The sequence below is a fragment of the Salvelinus namaycush genome, chromosome 5 (assembly GCF_016432855.1).
Source record: "Salvelinus namaycush isolate Seneca chromosome 5, SaNama_1.0, whole genome shotgun sequence".
In the NCBI taxonomy this organism is placed as follows: Eukaryota; Metazoa; Chordata; class Actinopteri; order Salmoniformes; family Salmonidae; genus Salvelinus; species Salvelinus namaycush.
The window spans coordinates 61,963,173-61,982,883 of NC_052311.1; the positions used below are offsets into that span (position 1 = coordinate 61,963,173).

Sequence of the window (19,711 nt, forward strand, 5' to 3'; positions counted from 1 at the left end):
TGTTTAGGAGCATTGGTTTAATCCAATGAGTCCCATCACAGGTGTGTTTTGAAGTAACCCCTTTTAGTCTGTGTGATTAACAGGGCCAAAGCTAGAGTTGTGTTTGTGAGACAAGGCGTAACCCGAAGGGGCCTTTGGCCGGGTCTTTTATACAAAAACGTCTGTAGAGTGTGAATGGTTTGAGCTACAAACAATTAAAAGCGGAGTCACATGCACATGTAACATGTTTTGCTCTATGACGCTCACAAGCTATACAAGAGTCGTTAAAACATAAGGGGTTCTTCTACATAGAAGATCATAGTGAATCCCAGGACATAGTGTCTATAATACTGTAATAAGCTAACATAGTTGCTGTCAAACTCCAACAGTTGTCACTGACTAGTTGGATATTAATTTCCCAATAAGCAAACAATTTCTGTACTTACAGCATTCATATACGTTATTTTTTATCAGGTCAGCTTTGGCAGACTTTTTTATTTTTTTAAATCAACATTTGTCAATACAACTCACGAATGCAACTGTTTATGTGAAATTGTTTTGTGTTCTACTTGTAGCCCTGGTTGTCTTGAAAAGAAAATGGTAATACACTTTGTGAGGCTAAATAGAAGGGCTGGACATGTAGTTTAATGAAAGTCAGATAAATGAAAATCTGATTTTTGCTAGGATCTTGAATAAAATAATCAAAGCATAAGATAAACACAAGAAAGAATAACTACAAGAGTACAGTCTTTGATATATTTTATTAAGATTACATTTCTGGCATGCGGGCGGGCACTTACTGGGGAGTGTCCATAAGATCTGTTCTCCCATTGGTTCAAGCTGAAGTTGTATTTAACCAGGTCCCCCAAAGCTCGGTTCAAGTCAAACCCTGAAATATCAAAACAGCACCAACCATACAGAAGTAGTTAACCAATTACATCATGACATACATTGAAAGCCACAATGATTACTATGCAGAGCCAGTTGTCCAACAGCAATAAGGTCAAGGTCTTCTGTGAAGCCATGTGCTCGCCTCATCTAAACTGGGTTAATGTTAACCAAGCCCACCAATACTCCTGACTGGGTTGATACCGGGTCTAGTTAGACAATGAATCAGCACATAAAGTGAAAACAAATCAATCCTAACATCCAGACTAGCAACACCCTCCTAACTAACAACCCTAATATCCTACCCAACAACACCTGAATTAGAATAGTATACAGTATTGGTATACCTTGGCATGTAATTTTTTTTTAAATGTACAATGGGATCCAACACTATATAAAAAATAAATAAACAAACAGTTGTTCAGTGTTCTATCCCTCACCTCCAAACAGGTACATGGCTCCAGTGGAGGACAGGTAGACCCCAGCAGAGCCGGTCCGGGGGGGCGTGTAGGGGTCGCCCCCACTCACCTGCCACCACTGCCCCACCCCACTGTCATCACGGAGACCCAGCTGACAGCTCTGGCCCAGGAAGTCCGAGCTGCATAGACAACGCTCTCCTCTCTAAGAGAAAGAGAGAGGAGAAAGTTTGAGAGAATTCAGCAATAAACAATATCTAAAGGAAAGGAGGGTCATTCAACCCCTATTTATGTTGCTGCTGTGCTGGTTTCCCCTTCTGTTTGAACTCAAATGTATACCCTGCTTAATAATTAACTCCTTAGGTAGCCTTGTACATAGGTTCCCTCAGCTAGCTGTCTTCAGCATCTCAGTTGGCTGTCCACTTTCCATCCTCACCTAACTCATGCCAACCTTTGTTTTATTGCACTGTAATAAACCAACATTTCTAAAGACAGCACAGTTTCCAATGTGGATAATAAAGTCTCCCTCTTCTTACCTTGTCACAGGTGCCGTGCAGGATGCAGGCCTGGGGACATAGAGGGGTGCTGCAATCGGCTTCTCCCCAGCCCAGGTGGCACTGGCACAGGGAGGAGGCCGTGTCACAGCGCCCGTGACCTCCACAGGCCCCAGGGCACACAGAGAACGAGTAGGTGGCATTGAAGCCCAAGAGGTTGTAGTTGGCATCGCTGAAGAGGTGGAGCAGCATCTGGAGGGAGGAGAGAAGACAGAAAGGATGTGAAGGTGGCAATGAACAACTTGACTACATTTTTCCCATGATATTGTAATCCATCCAGCCCGTCAAGTCAGAAACGTCCAGCTGTCACTCTGAATTGTGTGCTGAATTCAAATTGAGGCCATGGAAACCCGTCAATAAATCCATCCATTTAATGCTGGTATGAAACGTTTCCCCACCCAAATCCCCAGCAGTCTGAGGTTGATATCTGACATCTCAGAACATGTCTAGTTCCGCCTTCCATAGATAATGATGCGGTTACCTTGCCAGACTTGGCTTCTATGGGCTGCGGCAGGGTGGTGCCACTCAGACTGGCCAGTAGGGGGCTCTGGTAGGAGTCTCCATCGTAGACGAACAGGTAATCGTAGGTGCATTCTGTCTCCATGAAGGTGAAGTTCAGGACGATACGGTAATTGCTGCTGGGGGCTTGGAGAGAATACAGGAAAGAAACATCAGTCGGATATAATTTAGAGTTGACTTAATTTGCCCTAGACAGGATTTTCCTTGGCATATCTTGAGATCTATGTATTCACATCAAACTGACAAACTAATCAATCAACACACACTCATCACAGCACTCAGTTTTCCCACCACTGTCTCACTCACCTTTGATGAGCCACTCGCAGTTTCCGTTTACAGAGTAGTTCCCTGGCCCGTCAGTGACGTACCCTGGGGGGCCCCTGAGCACCTGTCTGTGGCCCTTACAGTCTCCTGCCCAACACCCAGGGGCCACAGCCACCAGCAGCAACCCCAGCAGGGGGACATGGAGGAAGGAGGCCATCCTCTCCCCCACCTGGAATAGGTGGAGGAGGTGAAGAAGATGGGGTTGTCCGATTACCTCGCTCACAAGCCGGGAACCTAGAAACAGTTCAAACAAGCAATGCAACTTCAGTGAGATGGATTACATATGCCAAAAATATTTTACAAAGAGGTTACATTTCAACATAGGATGAAAGAGATAGTTTTGCCTATATGTCACATCAGTGTTGCTTTCTGGTTACAGCCCCATATTTACAGAGTCAAAAATCTAAAACTGCAAGATAGCCTTTTGGCAATAACTTGCAATCAAACATCAGCCAAATACATATTGCAGTCACATACAGAAGTAAGCAAACAGGCAACCAAAACAATTGTGCTGGCAGGTAGACAAGATATTCTTTAATTTATGTCCATGGCATGGTGGCAACTTAAGGAATGTGCTTTTCATATGAGACTAACATTTTGTAAAGTGGCAACGTGTACCCTGCACATTGTAGAAGATTCGGCTTCTGTCAATATGACAAAATCTCATTCATTTGAATTACAGACATATGCAAATAGTTACTTACACTTGTCAACACATTAAGACGTTTTCTAGATAGATATTTCATAGCTTATCATCATCGCAGTTATTATGTCTATGGGTGCTGCTCTGTTTCTAGCTTACTAATTAGCAAAAATCTCAATTGAATCACGTTTAGCAAATAATTTTTAAGAAAAATAAACGCATATATAATGAACGTTAAATGCCATGAAACGGTGAGCGAGCAGCTAGATAACGTTACTAGTAGCTAGCCACTATCAAACAATGCTTACTATCCGCAGACAAGCGATAACTAGCTAGCTAACGTTAACTGTTATTGCTATGGCTAGCTAACGTAATGTCATTAGTTGGCTAACGTTAAAATAATAGCTAAATACAAACTTTGCACGTTGCTATTAGCTAGTTATAACCAGCTAGCAAGCGAGGATTGAACGTTAGCTAGCGTAGCGGATTTGCTGTTATCTTGAACGCGATACCAGTCACCACACTAGCAGAGGACCGTTAGCTTAGCCTTCCCATTCATTTGTCTAACTAACCAGATCCCGTGTCTCCGTTCCCATGATATTTTACATTGTCAGTGAGTTATGAGCGACACAATGCAAAACTGAATGTGAGATAGCTAACGTTAGCTAGCAGTACCAAAGAGGGTCGTCGGACTCCAGCACTGGACTCCAGTACTCGATGTCCGGAATCACAGGACACAGACCACCCTCCGCAGAGGCTCGCGCTTACTGGATGGCTGCTAGCCAGTTAGCGACCAAGCTAACTTTACTCCAGATGCAAAAGCGCAGTCGTTGGCCATTTATTCAATGATAGTTAGCTAAATCATAATAATAATAAAATACATCTGTCGCATCTTCAGACACATCATTATTTTTGCCATAAATTATCCTCTTACGCATAAGCACACTAGCCAGCGTGAAATGTTACTTGCTTATTGCCTGACCTCATGTAATGTTTGTTGTTTTTGTATATGACAGCCTCCCACAAAAGGCTCCTCCTCTTCTTCTTCTTCTTCTTTAAAGTTTTATGGCAGACTACACCTATTCTGCCACCTACTGTACGGGGTATTGAAACAAAAACAAACAATATTCCATTGTATGCACTGCTTCTTCTTCTTTTTTAAGGTTTTATGGCAGACTACACATATTGGTGTATTACCGCGATCTACTGTACAGGGCATTGAAACAAAACATATTCCATTGCGGGAAAGGGGGGGGCAAGGGGACCGACAACATACAAAATACAAAGAAAAAATGTATAAATCATCCCACTCCTTCAGTCACAGATGTCCTCTCTGTATGCGCTGTGCAGTTGATAACCAATGCAATAAACACTACAAAGTCCACCTTCTTAAATATCATATAAAATAATTTCATGAAATCACAAGTCCAATATAGCAAATGAAAGATAAACATCTTGTGAATCCAGCCATCATTTCCGATTTTTTAAGTGTTTTACAGCGAAAACACAATATAGAATTATATTAGCTTACCACAATAGCCAAACACACAAACGCATTTATTCACCGCAAAGGTAGCTTTCGCAAAAACCAGCAAAAGATATAAAATTAATCACTAACCTTTGGACAACTTCATCAGATGACAGTCTTATAACATCATGTTATACAATACATTTATGTTTTGTTCGAAAATGTGCATATTTATAGCTACAAATCCTGGTTATACATTGTGAATACGTAGCAACGATTCACCAGAATCTCCGGAGATATTTTGGACAGTCACCTAATCTAACCAAAGAACTCATCATAAACTTTACTAAAAAATACATGTTGTACAGCAAATGAAAGATACACTGGTTCTTAATGCAACCGCTGTGTTAGATTTTTAAAAATAACTTTACTACAACATTATTGTGAGACAGCGCTCACCTATTCTCCGCCGTGCAACTTTGGCTAGCATTGTGGCGCGAACATGCCCATCAACTCTTGGCGCCTGGAACGAAAAATTCCAAAATTCCCAATAAACGTCGAATAAACTGGTCAAACTCGGTTGAAAATCCTACTTTATGATGTTCTTCTCATATGTATCCAATAAAATCAGAGCCGGAGCAATTCGTCGTGTATACCAAACGCTTTTCAGAAGACAATGTGAGGTTCCCCGCGCGCAGTTGAAAACTGACAAAAGAGCGGACCTGTCACTCCAAAAGCTCTTATTCGGCCTCACATCAAGCTAGACACCCCATTCAACCTTCTACTGCCTGTTGACATCTACTGGAAGGCGTATGAAGTGCATACAGATCCATAAATAAAAGCCAGTTGAATAGGCAGGCCCTGACACAGAGCCTCATTTTCAGAATTTTCACTTCCTGTATGGAAGTTTGCTGCCAAATGAGTTCTGTTTTACTCACAGATATAATTCAAACAGTTTTAGAAACTTCAGAGTGTTTTCTATCCAATAGTAATAATAATATGCATATTGTATGATCTAGAACAGAGTACGAGGCCGTTTAATTTGGGCACGATTTTTTCCAAAGTGAAAACAGCGCCCCCCTATTAAGAAGAAGTTAACATGCAACATGTCAGGATCCCTCTGTTGACAAGGAATATTATCTGGTGTCTTTACTCCTACTACCATTACTTCTTGAACATCACTCCTTTCTTCCACTCTTCTCACCGACTCCGGATAGGAGACATGCTGGACAGCCCTTATTCTTGCCACCTCCGTCTCCTTCACCCTAACAGGACACTTCAGAAATTCAGTTGTATGTTCACCAACAGAATTACAGCATTTAGGCTCAACTGGCTTAAGATACCCCTCATATCTACATGCACTTGACACATGACTAAATCATTTGCATTTATTGCACTGCATGGGTTTGGGCATGAAGGCTCTCACAGTGAATCTCATAAAACCCAAATACACGTGAGAAGGGAGAGACTTCATCAGAAAACAGTAGAACGGATGGAGTAGAACGTATCCACCATGCAAGTCAAAAAGTGTGCACAAACCACTTCATCCAATTCTTCCCATATACTCTTGGCTTTTACTTCGAGCGCCACCCCACAGATAACACCCTTCATAGGCGCAATGCTTCGAAGATCCACATTCCAAACATTCCTATCTTCTTGAGTCACAGAGCATGCTCCTTCTGTTCCAAAGATATCAGTGGAGGCTGCTGAAGGGAGGACGGCTCATGATAATGGCTGTAATGGAGTCAATAGAATGGCATCCAACACATGGAAACCACGTGTTTGATGTGTTGATACCATTCTACTGACTCCATTCCAGCCATTTTTATGAGCCGTCCTCCCTTCAGCAGCCTCCACTGATAGATATACAAAAAAACTAAATATACCCACTTCCCGTTACTCTCATCTACGCCACCTCATCCAATGCATCCACAATTGTCTTCTTCTTCTTATGTTTTTAAATGGCGGTTGGCAATCACAAGGTGCATTACAGCCACAAATTGAACTGGAGTGTAAATCCATTACACTTTGTAAAACAAAAGGGAAAAAACTAAAAACATGCTTCTGACTAACCCTTCACTCATTAAAAACCCATTACCCCATTCCACTACTTTGACCCTATCTGCTCCTACATCATGCCAACGGCCTGGGAGGACAGGACACCACCATTAAACACACCCTGTAACTCTACTGAAGTCAAATCTCGTATACCCAAGTACTTCTCTGCAGCCATGAACACTAAGAACCTAACCTTACTGAAGGATATATCACTCATTGGCCAATCCCTCTGTGCTGGCACAGATCTACTACTCACAGGGATCCTCTCAGGATTCCTCACCATTGACCCATCCTCCTCTACTTTCTTCATTGCCTCAACAACGACACCTTCTGCACTACTCTGACCCTGGCCACCGCAACCTCAAAAAGGCTCCTCGTCATCTCTACATCACAAAAATTGTAAACCTCAGCATTGCCTTCCAGTGGCGATGTTTGGTAATTGCGTCCTCAGAGAAACTCACCTGAGAAAGTATGAATATTGACAACTAGAAACCGTGTAACACGAAGTGTGTTAGTTTTGATTTCTAATCAGATGTAGTGTCTATCAGTTAAACATTTATTACCATAGCTATAGCTGCTGTGCATCACCCGAGGAGTGCATTATTCGAAGAGTGCATTGGTGGTGAATCTGGGCTATGTAGACTTCAAAACACTCAATCCATTTATTCATTATTATTTTAGAAAATCAGTATCAGTACATAAAACTTATTCCAAAATAGATTACTGGTTAAATAAACATTGAATAGTGTCTGAACATCCCCCAGAGCAAAAGCTTGTCTGATTCAACTGTTTTATCGTGTAAAACAAAAAATTAAACATGAAATCAAATCAAATTGTATTTGTCACATACACATGGTTAGCAGATGTTAATGCGAGTGTAGCGAAATGCTTATGCTTCTAGTTCCGACAATGCAGTAATAACCAACGAGTAATCTAACCTAACAATTCCACAACTACTACCGTAGTCTAGTTTCCCATAGTATGTTTATTATTTTATAATAAATGATTAACAAATACAATCAATTTGATTGAGAGCAAAACACTTTGGCATTCACTCAAACCTAAGACAATGAAAAGTAAGAAATCATCATAATGCATTATTTCATATAATCTAATTGTCACTTAAATGTTTCTATGAAACATTACATCAAGTCATTATAATATCATACAACACTGTCATGAAAATATGCAATCATGTGCCTTACTAGATTTTTTTTAAACATTAGATGAACAAATAAAGCATCACATAGAATAGGCTTATACAAAGACTAAGACAGTTTGGCATAGACTAATTAGTAAATTAAAGGTACTGTACCCGAACTACCTGCACTGACTCCATCTTGCACTGACCCTACACACACTCCCTAGACCAGTGGATCCCAAACTTTTTATAATCCCGTACCCCTTCAAACATTCAACCTCCAGCTGCGTACCCCCTCTAGCACCAGGGTCAGTGCACTCTCAAATGTTGTTTTTTGCAATCATTGTAAGCCCACCACACACACACATACTATATGATACATTTATTAAACATAAGAATGAGTTTGAGTTTTTGTCACAACCCAGCTCGTGGGAATTGACAAAGAGCACTTATAGGACCAGGGCACAAATAATAATATAATAATAATCAATCATTTTGCTCTTTATTCAACCATCTTACATATAAAACCTAATTTTGTTCATTGAAAATGGTGAATAACTCACCACCGGTTAATGAGAAGGGTATGTTTGAAAGGATGCACATCACTCTGCAATGTTGAGTTGTATCGGAGAGTCTCAGTCTTAAATCATTTTCCACACACAGTCTGTGCTTGTATTTAGTTTTCATGCTAGTGAGGCCGAGAATCCACTCTCACATAGGTACGTGGTTGCAAAGTACATCTGTGTCTTAACAGCGCGATTTGCCAAGGCAGGATACTCTGAGCGCAGCCCAATCCAGAAATCTGGCAGTGGCTTCTGATAAAATAAAAATTTCACAGAACCGCTTGTTGCAATTTCGATGAGACTCTCTTGTTCAGATATCGGTAAGTGGACTGGAGGAAGAGCATGAAAGGGATAATGAATCCAGTTGTTTGTGTCATTCGTTTCCGGAAAGTACCTGCGTAATTGCGCACCCAACTCACTCAGAGACTAAGCTATATCACATTTGACATTTGCAAACAAAAAAATCATACAATGATGGAAAGACCTGTGTGTTGTCCTTGTTAATGCAGACAGAGAAGAGCTCCAACTTCTTAATCATAGCCTCAATATTGTCCCCACATTGAACATAGTTGTGGAGAGTCCCTGTAATCCTAGATTCAGATCATTCAGGTAAGAAAAAACATCACCCAGATAGGCCAGTTGTGTGAGAAACTCATCATCATGCAAGAGGTCATACAAGTGAAAATTATGGTCAGTAAAGAAAACTTTAAGCTCGTCTCTCAGTTCAAAAAAACGTGTCAATACTTTGCCCCTTGATAACCAGCTCACTTCTTCTGTATGATGTAAAAGCGTTACATGGTCGCTGCCCATATCATTGCATAGTGTAGAAAACACACAAGAGTTCAGAGCCCTTGCTTTAATAAAGTTAAACATTTTCACTGTAGTGTCCAAAACGTATTTCAAGCTGTCAGGCATTCCCTTGGCAGCAAGAGCCTCTCAGTGGATGCTGCAGTGTACCCAAGTGGCGTTGGGAGCAACTGCTTGTGTCTCCCTGCCTCCCTCCCTCACTCCACTATGTCTCCCTGTCATGGTTTTTGCACCATCAGTACAGATACCAACACATCTTGACCACCAAAGTCCATTTGATGTCACAAAGCTGTTCAGTATTTTAAAAATATCCTCTCCTGTTGTCCTGGTTTCCAGGGGTTTGCAGAAGAGGATGCCTTCCTTAATTGACCCCCCATAAATGTAACTGACATATACCAGGAGCTGTGTCAGGCTCGCCACGTCTGATGACTAATCCAGCTGTAACGCATAGAATTCACTGGCTTGTATGCGAAGCAGTAATTGTTTCAAAACGTCTTCTGCCATGTCTCTGATGCGTCGTGAAACAATGTTGTTTGATGAAGTAATTGTCTGTATAGTTTATTTGGCCTTTCCCCCCAGCATTGTCTCAGCCATATCCACGGCAGTGTTAGGATTTATGTTTATGCACTATAGCCTGCTACCATATTGTATGAAGATGAATATTGTTTTGTTACACACACACACACAAACAATGCAGATGTGTGTGTGTGTAAAGACTGAGCAACAGAGTGACTTGCTACAAAAGCTGTGGTCAATCTGGAGAGGGGAGGGGTGCATATCTCCAGGCCAACCAGGGAGGTTAGGACACTGGACAATACCATATAAGGAACTGTTTGAGTGTAGCGGCACAAGACGGATCTAATCTAACCAACGACCAGATGCGGACATCTGAGAGACTGTGACCAGAGACTGGGACCAGTCTGAGTACCGGCGATAGGCTGAGCAAAGTTTAAACCACGCTCAGCCTCTACTGTGATAGGCCAACAGACGGGTTGGAACTACGTCATCACGGTATAAGAACAGCTATTTACGTACTTCCTGCCAGTTCTCTGTTTAACCCTGCGCGGTGATACAGCGAACCCTTATATACGAAAATTGCATTTGCCATTTATTGTTTGCGTTAATTAAACATAATTAAATAAAGTTAGCAGACCTTGCTTTTTATTTATCCTGATACCGGATTTGATTAACGCAGTGCTTTCAGCAGCAGGAAGAATGAAGTCCTCCACAACAGGATGGGGCTTGCCTGCCCTAGCCACTCGGTAGCTCACCATATAAGACGCTGCTAGCCCCTTCTTATTAATGGTATCTGTTGCTTTTATACATATTTTACTACTTGAAAGTAGTCTTAATTCTCGCTAAATAAACTCCTGACTTATTTTTCAAATTGGCATGTTTTGTTTAAGTGTCTGCACAAGAGTGAAGGTTTCATCGAGTTGTGAGGTAGTACTTTTGCACATATAACACACTGTGGCTGAGGGAAGGCACTACACCCAATATAAGTGAACCCCAAATCAATGTAGTTCTCATCATATTTGCGCCTCTTCGATGGACCAACGTCCCTGTCGGTTGTTCTGTACTTTCCCGGGTAAAGGGAGCTCTTTGGCTGCATCAGATTCACAACTGTCAGTGTCCATGCTAGCTGGGTTAAAACAAATGTATAATTACTGATGCTGTCATTGGATGTGCTCGTGGAAGGAGAACACCTTGTGTCGTCGACAGGTGCAGTACTGCTGGTAGTAGTAGTACTACCAGATGAGCTGGTATGTGTCTCTATGGGCCTTACTTTTATTTAACCATTTATCAATTTTCGAACAAACGGAACGAGCAGCGGCTACGTTTGGCTACATACGGACAGTTAGTGGAATTCCCACGAGAGAGTAACAGTTAACGTGATTGGATGTCAATTATTTGACTAGGCTGCCTGTGTTTGACATTGTGTTGTTATTTCGTTGAACACTAGATGGTTTAATTTTGTTTTTGGCAGTGAAACGAGGCTACTCAGGCAAGATAAAAACCTCACCCAAATGTCTAGCCCCGTTAGAAAATATAAATGGACTGTTTGAAAATGTGAAGAATTGTTTTCATTTTATTAGGCGTACCCCGACGGCATTGCGCATACCCTAGTTTGGGAATACCTGCCCTAGACACACACACACACACAGTACATTCGGAAGGTATTCTGAAAAGTATTCAGACCCCACATTTTGTTACGCTATAGCCTTGTTCTATAATGGATGAAAATGTTAAAAAATACACACGATACCCCATCACAACAAAGCAAAACGTTTTTTTATATGAGCAAATTTACAAAAATAAACAGAAATACCTTATTCACGTCAGTCTTCAGAACCTTTGCCACGAGACTCAAAATTGAGTTCAGGTGCATGCTGTTTCCATTGATTATCCTTGAGATGTTTCTACAACTTCATTGGAGTCCACCTGTGGTAAATTCAATTGATTGGACATGATTTGGAAAGGCACACATCTGTCTATATAATGTCCCACAGTTGACAGTGTATGTCAGAGCAAAATTCAAGCCATGAGGTCGAAGGAATTGTCCATAGAGCTCCGAGACAGGACTGTGTCGAGGCACAGATCTGGGGAAGGGTACCAAAACATTTCTGCAGCATTGAAGGTCCCCAAGAACACCGTAGCCTCCATCATTCTTAAATGGAAGAAGTTTGGAACCACCAAGACTCTTCCTAGAGCTGGCCAAACTGAGCAATTGGGGGAGAAGGTTCTTGGTCAGGGAGGTGACCAAGAACCCGATGGTCACTCTGACAAAGCTCTAGAGTTCCTCTGTGGAGATGGAATAACCTTCCAGAAGGACAACCATCTCCACAGCACTCCACCAATTAGGCCTTTATGGTAGTGGCCAGATAGAAGCCACTCCTCAGTAAAAGGCACATGACAGCCCGCTTGGAGTTTGCCAAAAGGCACCTAAAGGACTCTTAGACCATGATAAATAAGATTCTCTGGTCTGATGAAACTAAGATTGAACTCTTTGGCCTGAATGCCAAGTGTCCCATCTGGAGGAAACCTGGCACCATCCTAATGTAACAGTATAACTTTAGACCGTCCCCTCGCCCCGACCCGGGCGCGAACCAGGGACCCTCTGCACACATCAACAACGGTCACCCACGAAGCATCGTTACCCATCGCTCCACAAAGGCCGTGGCCCTTGCAGAGCAAGGGGAACCACTACTTCAAGGTCTCAAAGCGAGTGACGTAACCGATTGAAACGCTATTAGCGCGCACCACCGCTAACTAGCTAGCCATTTCACATCCGTTACACTCACCCCCCTTTCCCGCAGCAACCAGTGATCCGGGTCACGGCACCAATGTAACAGTATAACTTTAGACCGTCCCCTCGCCCCGACCCGGGCGCGAACCAGGGACCCTCTGCACACATCAACAACGATCGCCCACGAAGCATCGTTACCCATCGCGCCACAAAGGCCGCGGCCCTTGCAGAGCAAGGGGAACCACTACTTCAAGGTCTCAAAGAGAGTGACGTAACCGATTGAAACGCTTTTAGCGCGCACCACCGCTAACTAGCTAGCCATTTCACATCCGTTACACTAACAGTGAAGCTTGGTGGTGGCAGCACCATGCTGTGGGGATGTTTTTCAGAGAAAGGGACTGGGAGACTAATCAGGTACGAGGGAAAGATCAACAGAGAAAAGTACAGAGAGAGATCGTTGATGAAAACCTGCTCCAGAGCGCTCAGGACCTGACTGGGGCGAAGGTTCACTTTCCAACAGGACAACGAACCTAATCACACAGCCAAGACAACGCAGGAGTGGCTTCGGGACAAGTCTCTGAAAGCCCTTGAGTGGCCCAGCCAGAGCCCGGACTTGAACCCGATCAAACATCTCTGGAGACCTGAAAATAGCTGTGCAGCGACGCTCCCCATCCAGCCTGACAGAGTTTCAGAGGATCTGCAGAGAAGAATGGGAGAAACTCCCCAAATAGAGGTGTGCCAAAATTGTAGCGTCATACCCAAGGAGACGCAAGGCTGTAATCGCTGCCAAAGTTACTTCAACAAAGTACTGAGTAAAGGGCCTAAATACTAATGTAAATGTGATATTTTTTTTTTTAAATGTATACAGACCTGTTTACGCTTTGTCATTATGGGGTATTGTGTGTAGATTGAGGGGAAAAAACAATTGAATCAATTTTAGAATAAAGGCTGTAACGTAACAAAATGTGGGGGAAAAAATCAAGGGGTCTGAATACTGAATCCGACTGCACTGTATGCATGTATGTGTTGACACACAAACCATATATTTGCACTCCCACACATTCACTACATCACACACACACCTTTACTGCTGCTGCTCTGTTCTTTATTTGACTCTTATCTATCCTGATGCCTAGTCACTTTACCTTGCCTTCATGTACATATCTACCTCGAATACCTCTGCACATTGATCTGGTACTGGTTCTCCCTGTATATAGCTCCCATCTTGTGTATATTATTTTATTTCTCATGTTACTATTTTATTTAGATTTTTAAACTCTATTGTTGGGTAGGGATGGTAAGTAAGCATTTCCCCATGTTCAGCACAGTTGTAATTGGCGCATGTGACAACATTTTATTAGTTATTTTTCGCAAAATTCCATACAGAAACATAATTAAATCAGTAAACATATCAATAAATCTCAGAACGCAGTAAAATGACAGAAAATACATTCTTACCACTGGAACCCCTCTAGTCCTAGAAAATCCCTATGTATAATAGCTCAGCAATCTAAACATACCAGTTAAAGAATCAGGGTCCAAAAAATCCCTCATGTAATAAATGCCTGCATACTGTACATCCTATGGAAAGCATAAGAATACTGCTATGGCACAATTTCAAAGATGATTGTGACCATACAAAAAGCCTTGATCCAAACCTCAACGCAAATCTATAGCCACAGTAAAACCACTAGAATACAACCACACCTGACAGCTGAAACAGTGGAATGCGCCATCTATTCAAGTGCACATATTAGGCTACCTTCTGACCATAACATGTGACGTCTATCCAAGCGAGTACTACGACTGCTCATCGGCTATTGAACCAGACACTTAGCAAGCTGTAGTGACTGTCACACTGCCCTGTCACGCAGTATGAATGGTCACCTTGGCCGGGTTAACCTCCATCGGGGTGGTGTGGAGCCCAGGACCAAATATGGGGAACACTCTCTCTGTAAACTTGTGTGTGAAGGTGCACAGGTGCTTCCCACCGTTGCCTGCGTCCCAAAATGAGACCTCCCCCTTATCCATGTTTAGCTTGACCCGGACCCTCTCTGGCCGACTCTCCACGACCAGCACTGTGCGTTTGCCAGTCAGGGCGTTGTACACCCCTTTGCTCAGCCCGATGGTCCACACGCCCCTGTCTGTGGACACGGTGAACTTCCTCTTGCGAGCCACAGACTCCTTACAGATTCCCAGGATCCACTTTGGGTTGTCTCCCACATGGACCTCCCAGCGGTGCTTGCCGGAGCGGAAGCCCTCAGCTCCAAGGACAAAGACACAGGGGTCGAAGCGCTCAGGGTTGTCCGGGAGGGACTGGCGCTCTGGGCTGTCCCGTACGCTGGCCAGGTCTGGGGACATGGAAAGCCAGGGAGAGGCTGTGTTAGGGTCCATCACCACTGGGACTGGAGAGAGAGAGAGAGGGAGACGTGTTACAAAACATTAGGATTGAAGCGTAACTGTTGCCTAAAGTGTTTCCTCCATCATTCAAAACATTGACCCCTTACACATTATATAGCCATCCAAACCCATTTTATTGTGTGTCATAACTTATGTAGCAAGTTAGAACCCTAACCCTTCAGTACATGTACTCACTGCATGTGACGTGAGCCTGCATGCTCTTCCAAATGTTGTAGCCCAGAGAGCCCACGTGTTTGGCCATGTTCAGGAGAGCATCTGAGGGATTCTGGGGGTCTTCACGAGGCCACTGGGCTCTGTGAAAACATGACATCATAGAAGATGACCATGATATTAGAGGGATGGTACACAAACTGTTGGGCAACTGATAGGATGTTACTGTACTTACTTTTTCTTTAAGGCTTGGAAGTTCTGAAAAACAACACAATTGAACCCATTAGTTCATTGTGAATAAGATTGACAAATGTTTGCATTCAAAAATGTCTCACTGTCATGCATAGTGACAATGTACAGTTAGGATAAGAGAGGGCGACCCCCACCCCACGAGAGAGAGGGAGACCCATGACCCCCCCCCCCCCCCCCCCATGAGGGAGACCCCTCCTGCCTACCTGCAAGAAGGTTAAATCCTCCGCCCCCATCTCCCTCTTTACTGTTTGGACCAGCTTAGTGAGGGCAGCGATGTCACGGGTCAAGGAGCTGATCCTGTCTTCCATACTGGATCTCTTGTCCTCCTCCTCGTCTGCCAGGGCCTTCAGCCTGGCAGCCTCCTCTAAACACAGCACCTGACGGAGCCTCTCAAACTCTGCCTTGATCTGCTTCTCTGACTGCTCTGTCTGGATCTGGGTACGAGAGAGGTTGGAGGAAGAGTGCCATTTTGTAATGATACTGACATACCTCTTGCAATTCATATCTCACACAACATTACTCATCTATAGGCTATAATTATAGTTTCCTCTAGAGGCTTTCCTTGTCAGGACTGCAGGCCCTAGGTTTGATCTACAGTCAACTATTTTGTTATTTCCAATTCTTTCTGGAGGCTCAAGGAATCTCAGTCTGTCCCTACCAGTCAAACAGGTTGGTTCACATATCTCATTACAGAACAATGATGAACATCAAACTGTTGGGCTCTGGATAGGCTACACACGTCTGGATAGAATTAGTGAGGGCATCAAAGAGCTCTAACAAATCACATTATCTTACACAAAACCTTCACCATTAGTCATGGTCATGGATAGGCCCTACAGTGTAGATGTCAGCAGGTCAAGCAGATACAGTATTATAGTACCTTCATGAAATCAACTGTGTTAGAGTATTTCTTTTTCATTCTCTTGAAGGTCTCTACTTTCTCCTCCAATATGTTGACTTTAATGGTCAGTTCTTCCTGCAATAGAACACATAAAACACAATTAATATGCATATTAGTTTGTGATCTAGTGACTACCAGATAATAAAAACATACAGCAACTTATTTTCAGTATTGTTAAAGGTCCTAAGCTATTGGGTGTTGACTAAAGGACAATAAAGCTTTGTTCACACTGCAGGCCTTAAATACTCAAATCTGTTTTGGAATACTGATTGTCCAAACACCAAGTTACAAGTGACCAAATTAGATGTGTGTGTTCAGACAGCAGTCATTAGCTGACATTGCTATGCTAGTTGTCATAGTAACAACAGGTGTGTCCACAATGGTGTAGGCTGATTGGTGGTGGTGCTTGTGGTTCCTATCACTCAGAAGTTATATAGCAAGCTAAGGTGACAAAAATGCCTGCCGGGAATGTTTTATTGTTGTAAGCACCAACTTGGGGAGGGAGAGCAATGGCGGAACCAGAAGCAATGCTTGATTCTGTTAGTGCGAGTGAAGACAGAGGAAATGATTGGAATACTGAAATATCTAAGAATGGAGCCAAAAGGATTAGTTGTAAATCAAGATAAGCCTCGGTATGATAATGCCTCATTCCTTGTTGGAGTGCGATTCATGAGCAAGGATGTTTTTTGGGGAAACCCATTTGGTCACAAAGATGGTGAAGGAAGCATTGGGAGAAGTGGAGTCAGAGTGACCAGGAGTGGTATGATGTTGATTTCATGTGTGTCAAAGGAACAAAAGGAGAATGCACAAATTATCGACGCACAAAGTGGAATGCTATGATTATCGGAGTAGGTCACCAATAAAAGGTGTCATATCTGGCGTCTCTATGGATATTGAGGCTTCATGGTTTAAGATTAACATGCCAGGAATTGTTGATTCACGTTGCTTAACCCGCACGGTGAATGAAAAGGAGGAAAGCCTTTCTGTGTTATTGATGTTCGATTAATAATTTCTCCAAACCCATGTAAAGCTGGGATATATGAGATATGTGGTGCGAGTTCATGTACAAAAGCAACTTCAATGTCATAAATGTAAAAAGTTTGGCCATGTGTCAAGTGTTTGCAAACAGAATATCATTGTTGAAGAGTCTGAGGATGCACCATGTTGCCATTGTGATGGGAATCACATCCCAGAGTTCCCTGAGTGCCCTGTTAGGATGGAGGAGGTTGAAGTAGGAAGGATCAGGGCTGCTGAGAAGGTCTCCTATGCAGAGTCTGTGAAAACTGTCGAAGCAGCGAGTAGAGATGATGAAGATATGGCAGCGGATGCCCATCAGTCTGTGAATGTCAGTCAGTTGAGAGATCCTGAAACACTAATCGTGAAGAATGTTGATTTTGTTGCGTTCATTGCGCAGGTGATTAATTGTACAGGGTAAAAAAACAAAAAAAATCTAGGAAACTGGAAATAATTGTGAAAGCGGCTAAAAGGTTCTTATAACTCCAGGATTTCACATCTGAGACATTGCAGGGAAATAATGTCTGAAGATGCATCCCCCTCTCAGGCCCTAGAACCTGTGTAGGGTTCTGAGTACATTTTGACTAAGTGAAGGAGTACATAGACTTTTGTTATGTTTTTTAAGAATAGTATGAGTGATTTATTTTTCATTATTACTATTTATTTTCGTTCTCAGTTCTATCCCACCCAGTAGGTGGCGACAATACACCTTTCGGATATAGTCTGCCAAAACAATCTTGAAGAAGAAAAAGGCCTGAAGAAAAAAGCCCTGCCATGGACGTTTCCCAGTTGCTTTGAATGTTCAAAATCATGCTTAAATCCTCAAAGGATAAGATGATCGAACTTTTTGGCTAGCCACTGCAGTTCATACAAGTCGCATGGCCAGGAATCAGATTTGTATCTGACTTCAAACCACCTATCAAGGGCAAAAGCGTTGAGGGAGGAGCGCCCTTCTCAAATGAACAGTTATCTGCAGCGCTTGGTCATGTCAACAAGGCAGCATGGTGCATCGTTCAGAAACATACAACATATATTTTCCATAAAATAAATTTTTCTAATTTTCATTGGGAAGGCAGATAAAGCGCTATTAAACGCAATCAATTTGCATGTTAAAACACAGTATTCTATTAATTACTCCACGTTCTTAACCTGTCACTTTTTTGGCCTACTTCGCCGTCGGCCAGAGCCGGGCACCTGGCTCAAGCCTCGGAGTCAAACCGGTTCCAAAACGAATGCAATCACTTTTCACCTAATGCAAACTCATCTCACCTGTGAAACCCGGCCCAGATAATCGAATCTCCTCACTTACCTTACACAACGGCGCCCCCTTGTTGAGTGGCAGCAGCTCGTGAGTCCGATGTAGAGTGACACAGTCAACGCACACGGGCTCCTCGTCCTTTACGCAGTAAAGTTGAAGCTCCAACCGGTGCAGGTTACAAAGAGGCACATTATTGATTGCGTTCGGTCCCCGCCAGCGCTTCTCCTTCTGAAAGGACTCGGTAGCGGCCATCAGCGCCCGGTTGGAGATTGGTTGCTCCCCGTCACAGCTCTTCCTGCACACGGGACACCTCTGCCCCATCTTTCGGCTTTGCTCCAAGCACTCCTTGCAGAAGCTGTGGCTGCATGAAAGAAGCACGGGCTCCCGGTAAAGATCTTTACACACCGGACAGGTCAGATCTTCCTGAAGGAGGAATGGACCCTCTGACATCTCCTCATTCCAATCACATTCAGCCATGGTGTCGCTGTCGGCAATGCAGGGCCCTTCTGAAAACGCGTAAAGTTTACTTTCGCTTTCTTCAAAATGCTCCTTTTTATACGCTGACAGTTGTCCAGAGACACTCTTCCGTTCTGTTTGACAGTTTACCTTTATTGTTTGTAGATTTGTTGACGCCAACACAAAACTTCAGTTTGTAAACAGGTAAAATGTGCCTTTTTGGAGAGCCATCGCCTACAGTTCTAACTGTAACCTTCCTTCCTCAATGGAGTGGGTGTGTGTATTGTGCGCAACGTTCTTCTTCGATGACGTTTAAAGGCGGTTGCCATCCAATAAATGTTGCATTACCGCCACCTACTAGACTGGAGTACAACTCCCTTATACTTTCCATGAAAAAAATTATAAATAAACAAATACCCTACCATCTAACACTACACTCTCCAATAAAATTATAATAATACAAAAATAACACCACCCTACTCCACTATTTAAATCTATTTAGTCCTACCTCAGGCCAACATTCTGAAAGGATGGGACACCACCACTTAACACACCCTGTAACTCTTCTGATGTCAAGTCTCGCACACCCAAATACCTCTCTGCAGTTGCCACCACAACCTCAATTTTCTGTGACTTACATTCCATTGCTATA

General features: G+C 43.0%; 2 protein-coding genes across 2 annotated transcripts in view; both read right to left on the reverse strand.

Annotated features, from left to right (window-relative positions):
• Window positions 1-4,296, reverse strand: part of LOC120048659 (multiple epidermal growth factor-like domains protein 8) — a 32,778-nt gene extending 28,482 nt beyond the window's left edge. The window contains exons 1-6 of the mRNA XM_038994768.1: window positions 3,999-4,296; window positions 2,663-2,914; window positions 2,319-2,482; window positions 1,820-2,029; window positions 1,308-1,488; window positions 780-868 (exon numbers count right to left, since the gene is read on the reverse strand). Of these exons, the coding sequence (XP_038850696.1) occupies window positions 780-868; window positions 1,308-1,488; window positions 1,820-2,029; window positions 2,319-2,482; window positions 2,663-2,837 (819 nt within the window). The 5' untranslated portion in view covers window positions 2,838-2,914; window positions 3,999-4,296. The remainder of the gene's footprint in view (window positions 1-779; window positions 869-1,307; window positions 1,489-1,819; window positions 2,030-2,318; window positions 2,483-2,662; window positions 2,915-3,998) is intronic.
• A 9,592-nt stretch (window positions 4,297-13,888) lies between these two features.
• On the reverse strand, window positions 13,889-19,329 carry LOC120047700 (zinc-binding protein A33-like). Its single transcript, XM_038993254.1, has 6 exons — window positions 18,655-19,329; window positions 16,311-16,406; window positions 15,634-15,864; window positions 15,414-15,436; window positions 15,203-15,321; window positions 13,889-15,012 (listed from the first exon to the last, which is right to left on the reverse strand). Exons 1-6 carry the CDS (start codon window positions 19,078-19,080, stop codon window positions 14,474-14,476), a joined length of 1,434 nt encoding a protein of 477 aa, XP_038849182.1. The 5' UTR covers window positions 19,081-19,329; the 3' UTR covers window positions 13,889-14,473.
• Window positions 19,330-19,711: the final 382 nt, after the last annotated feature.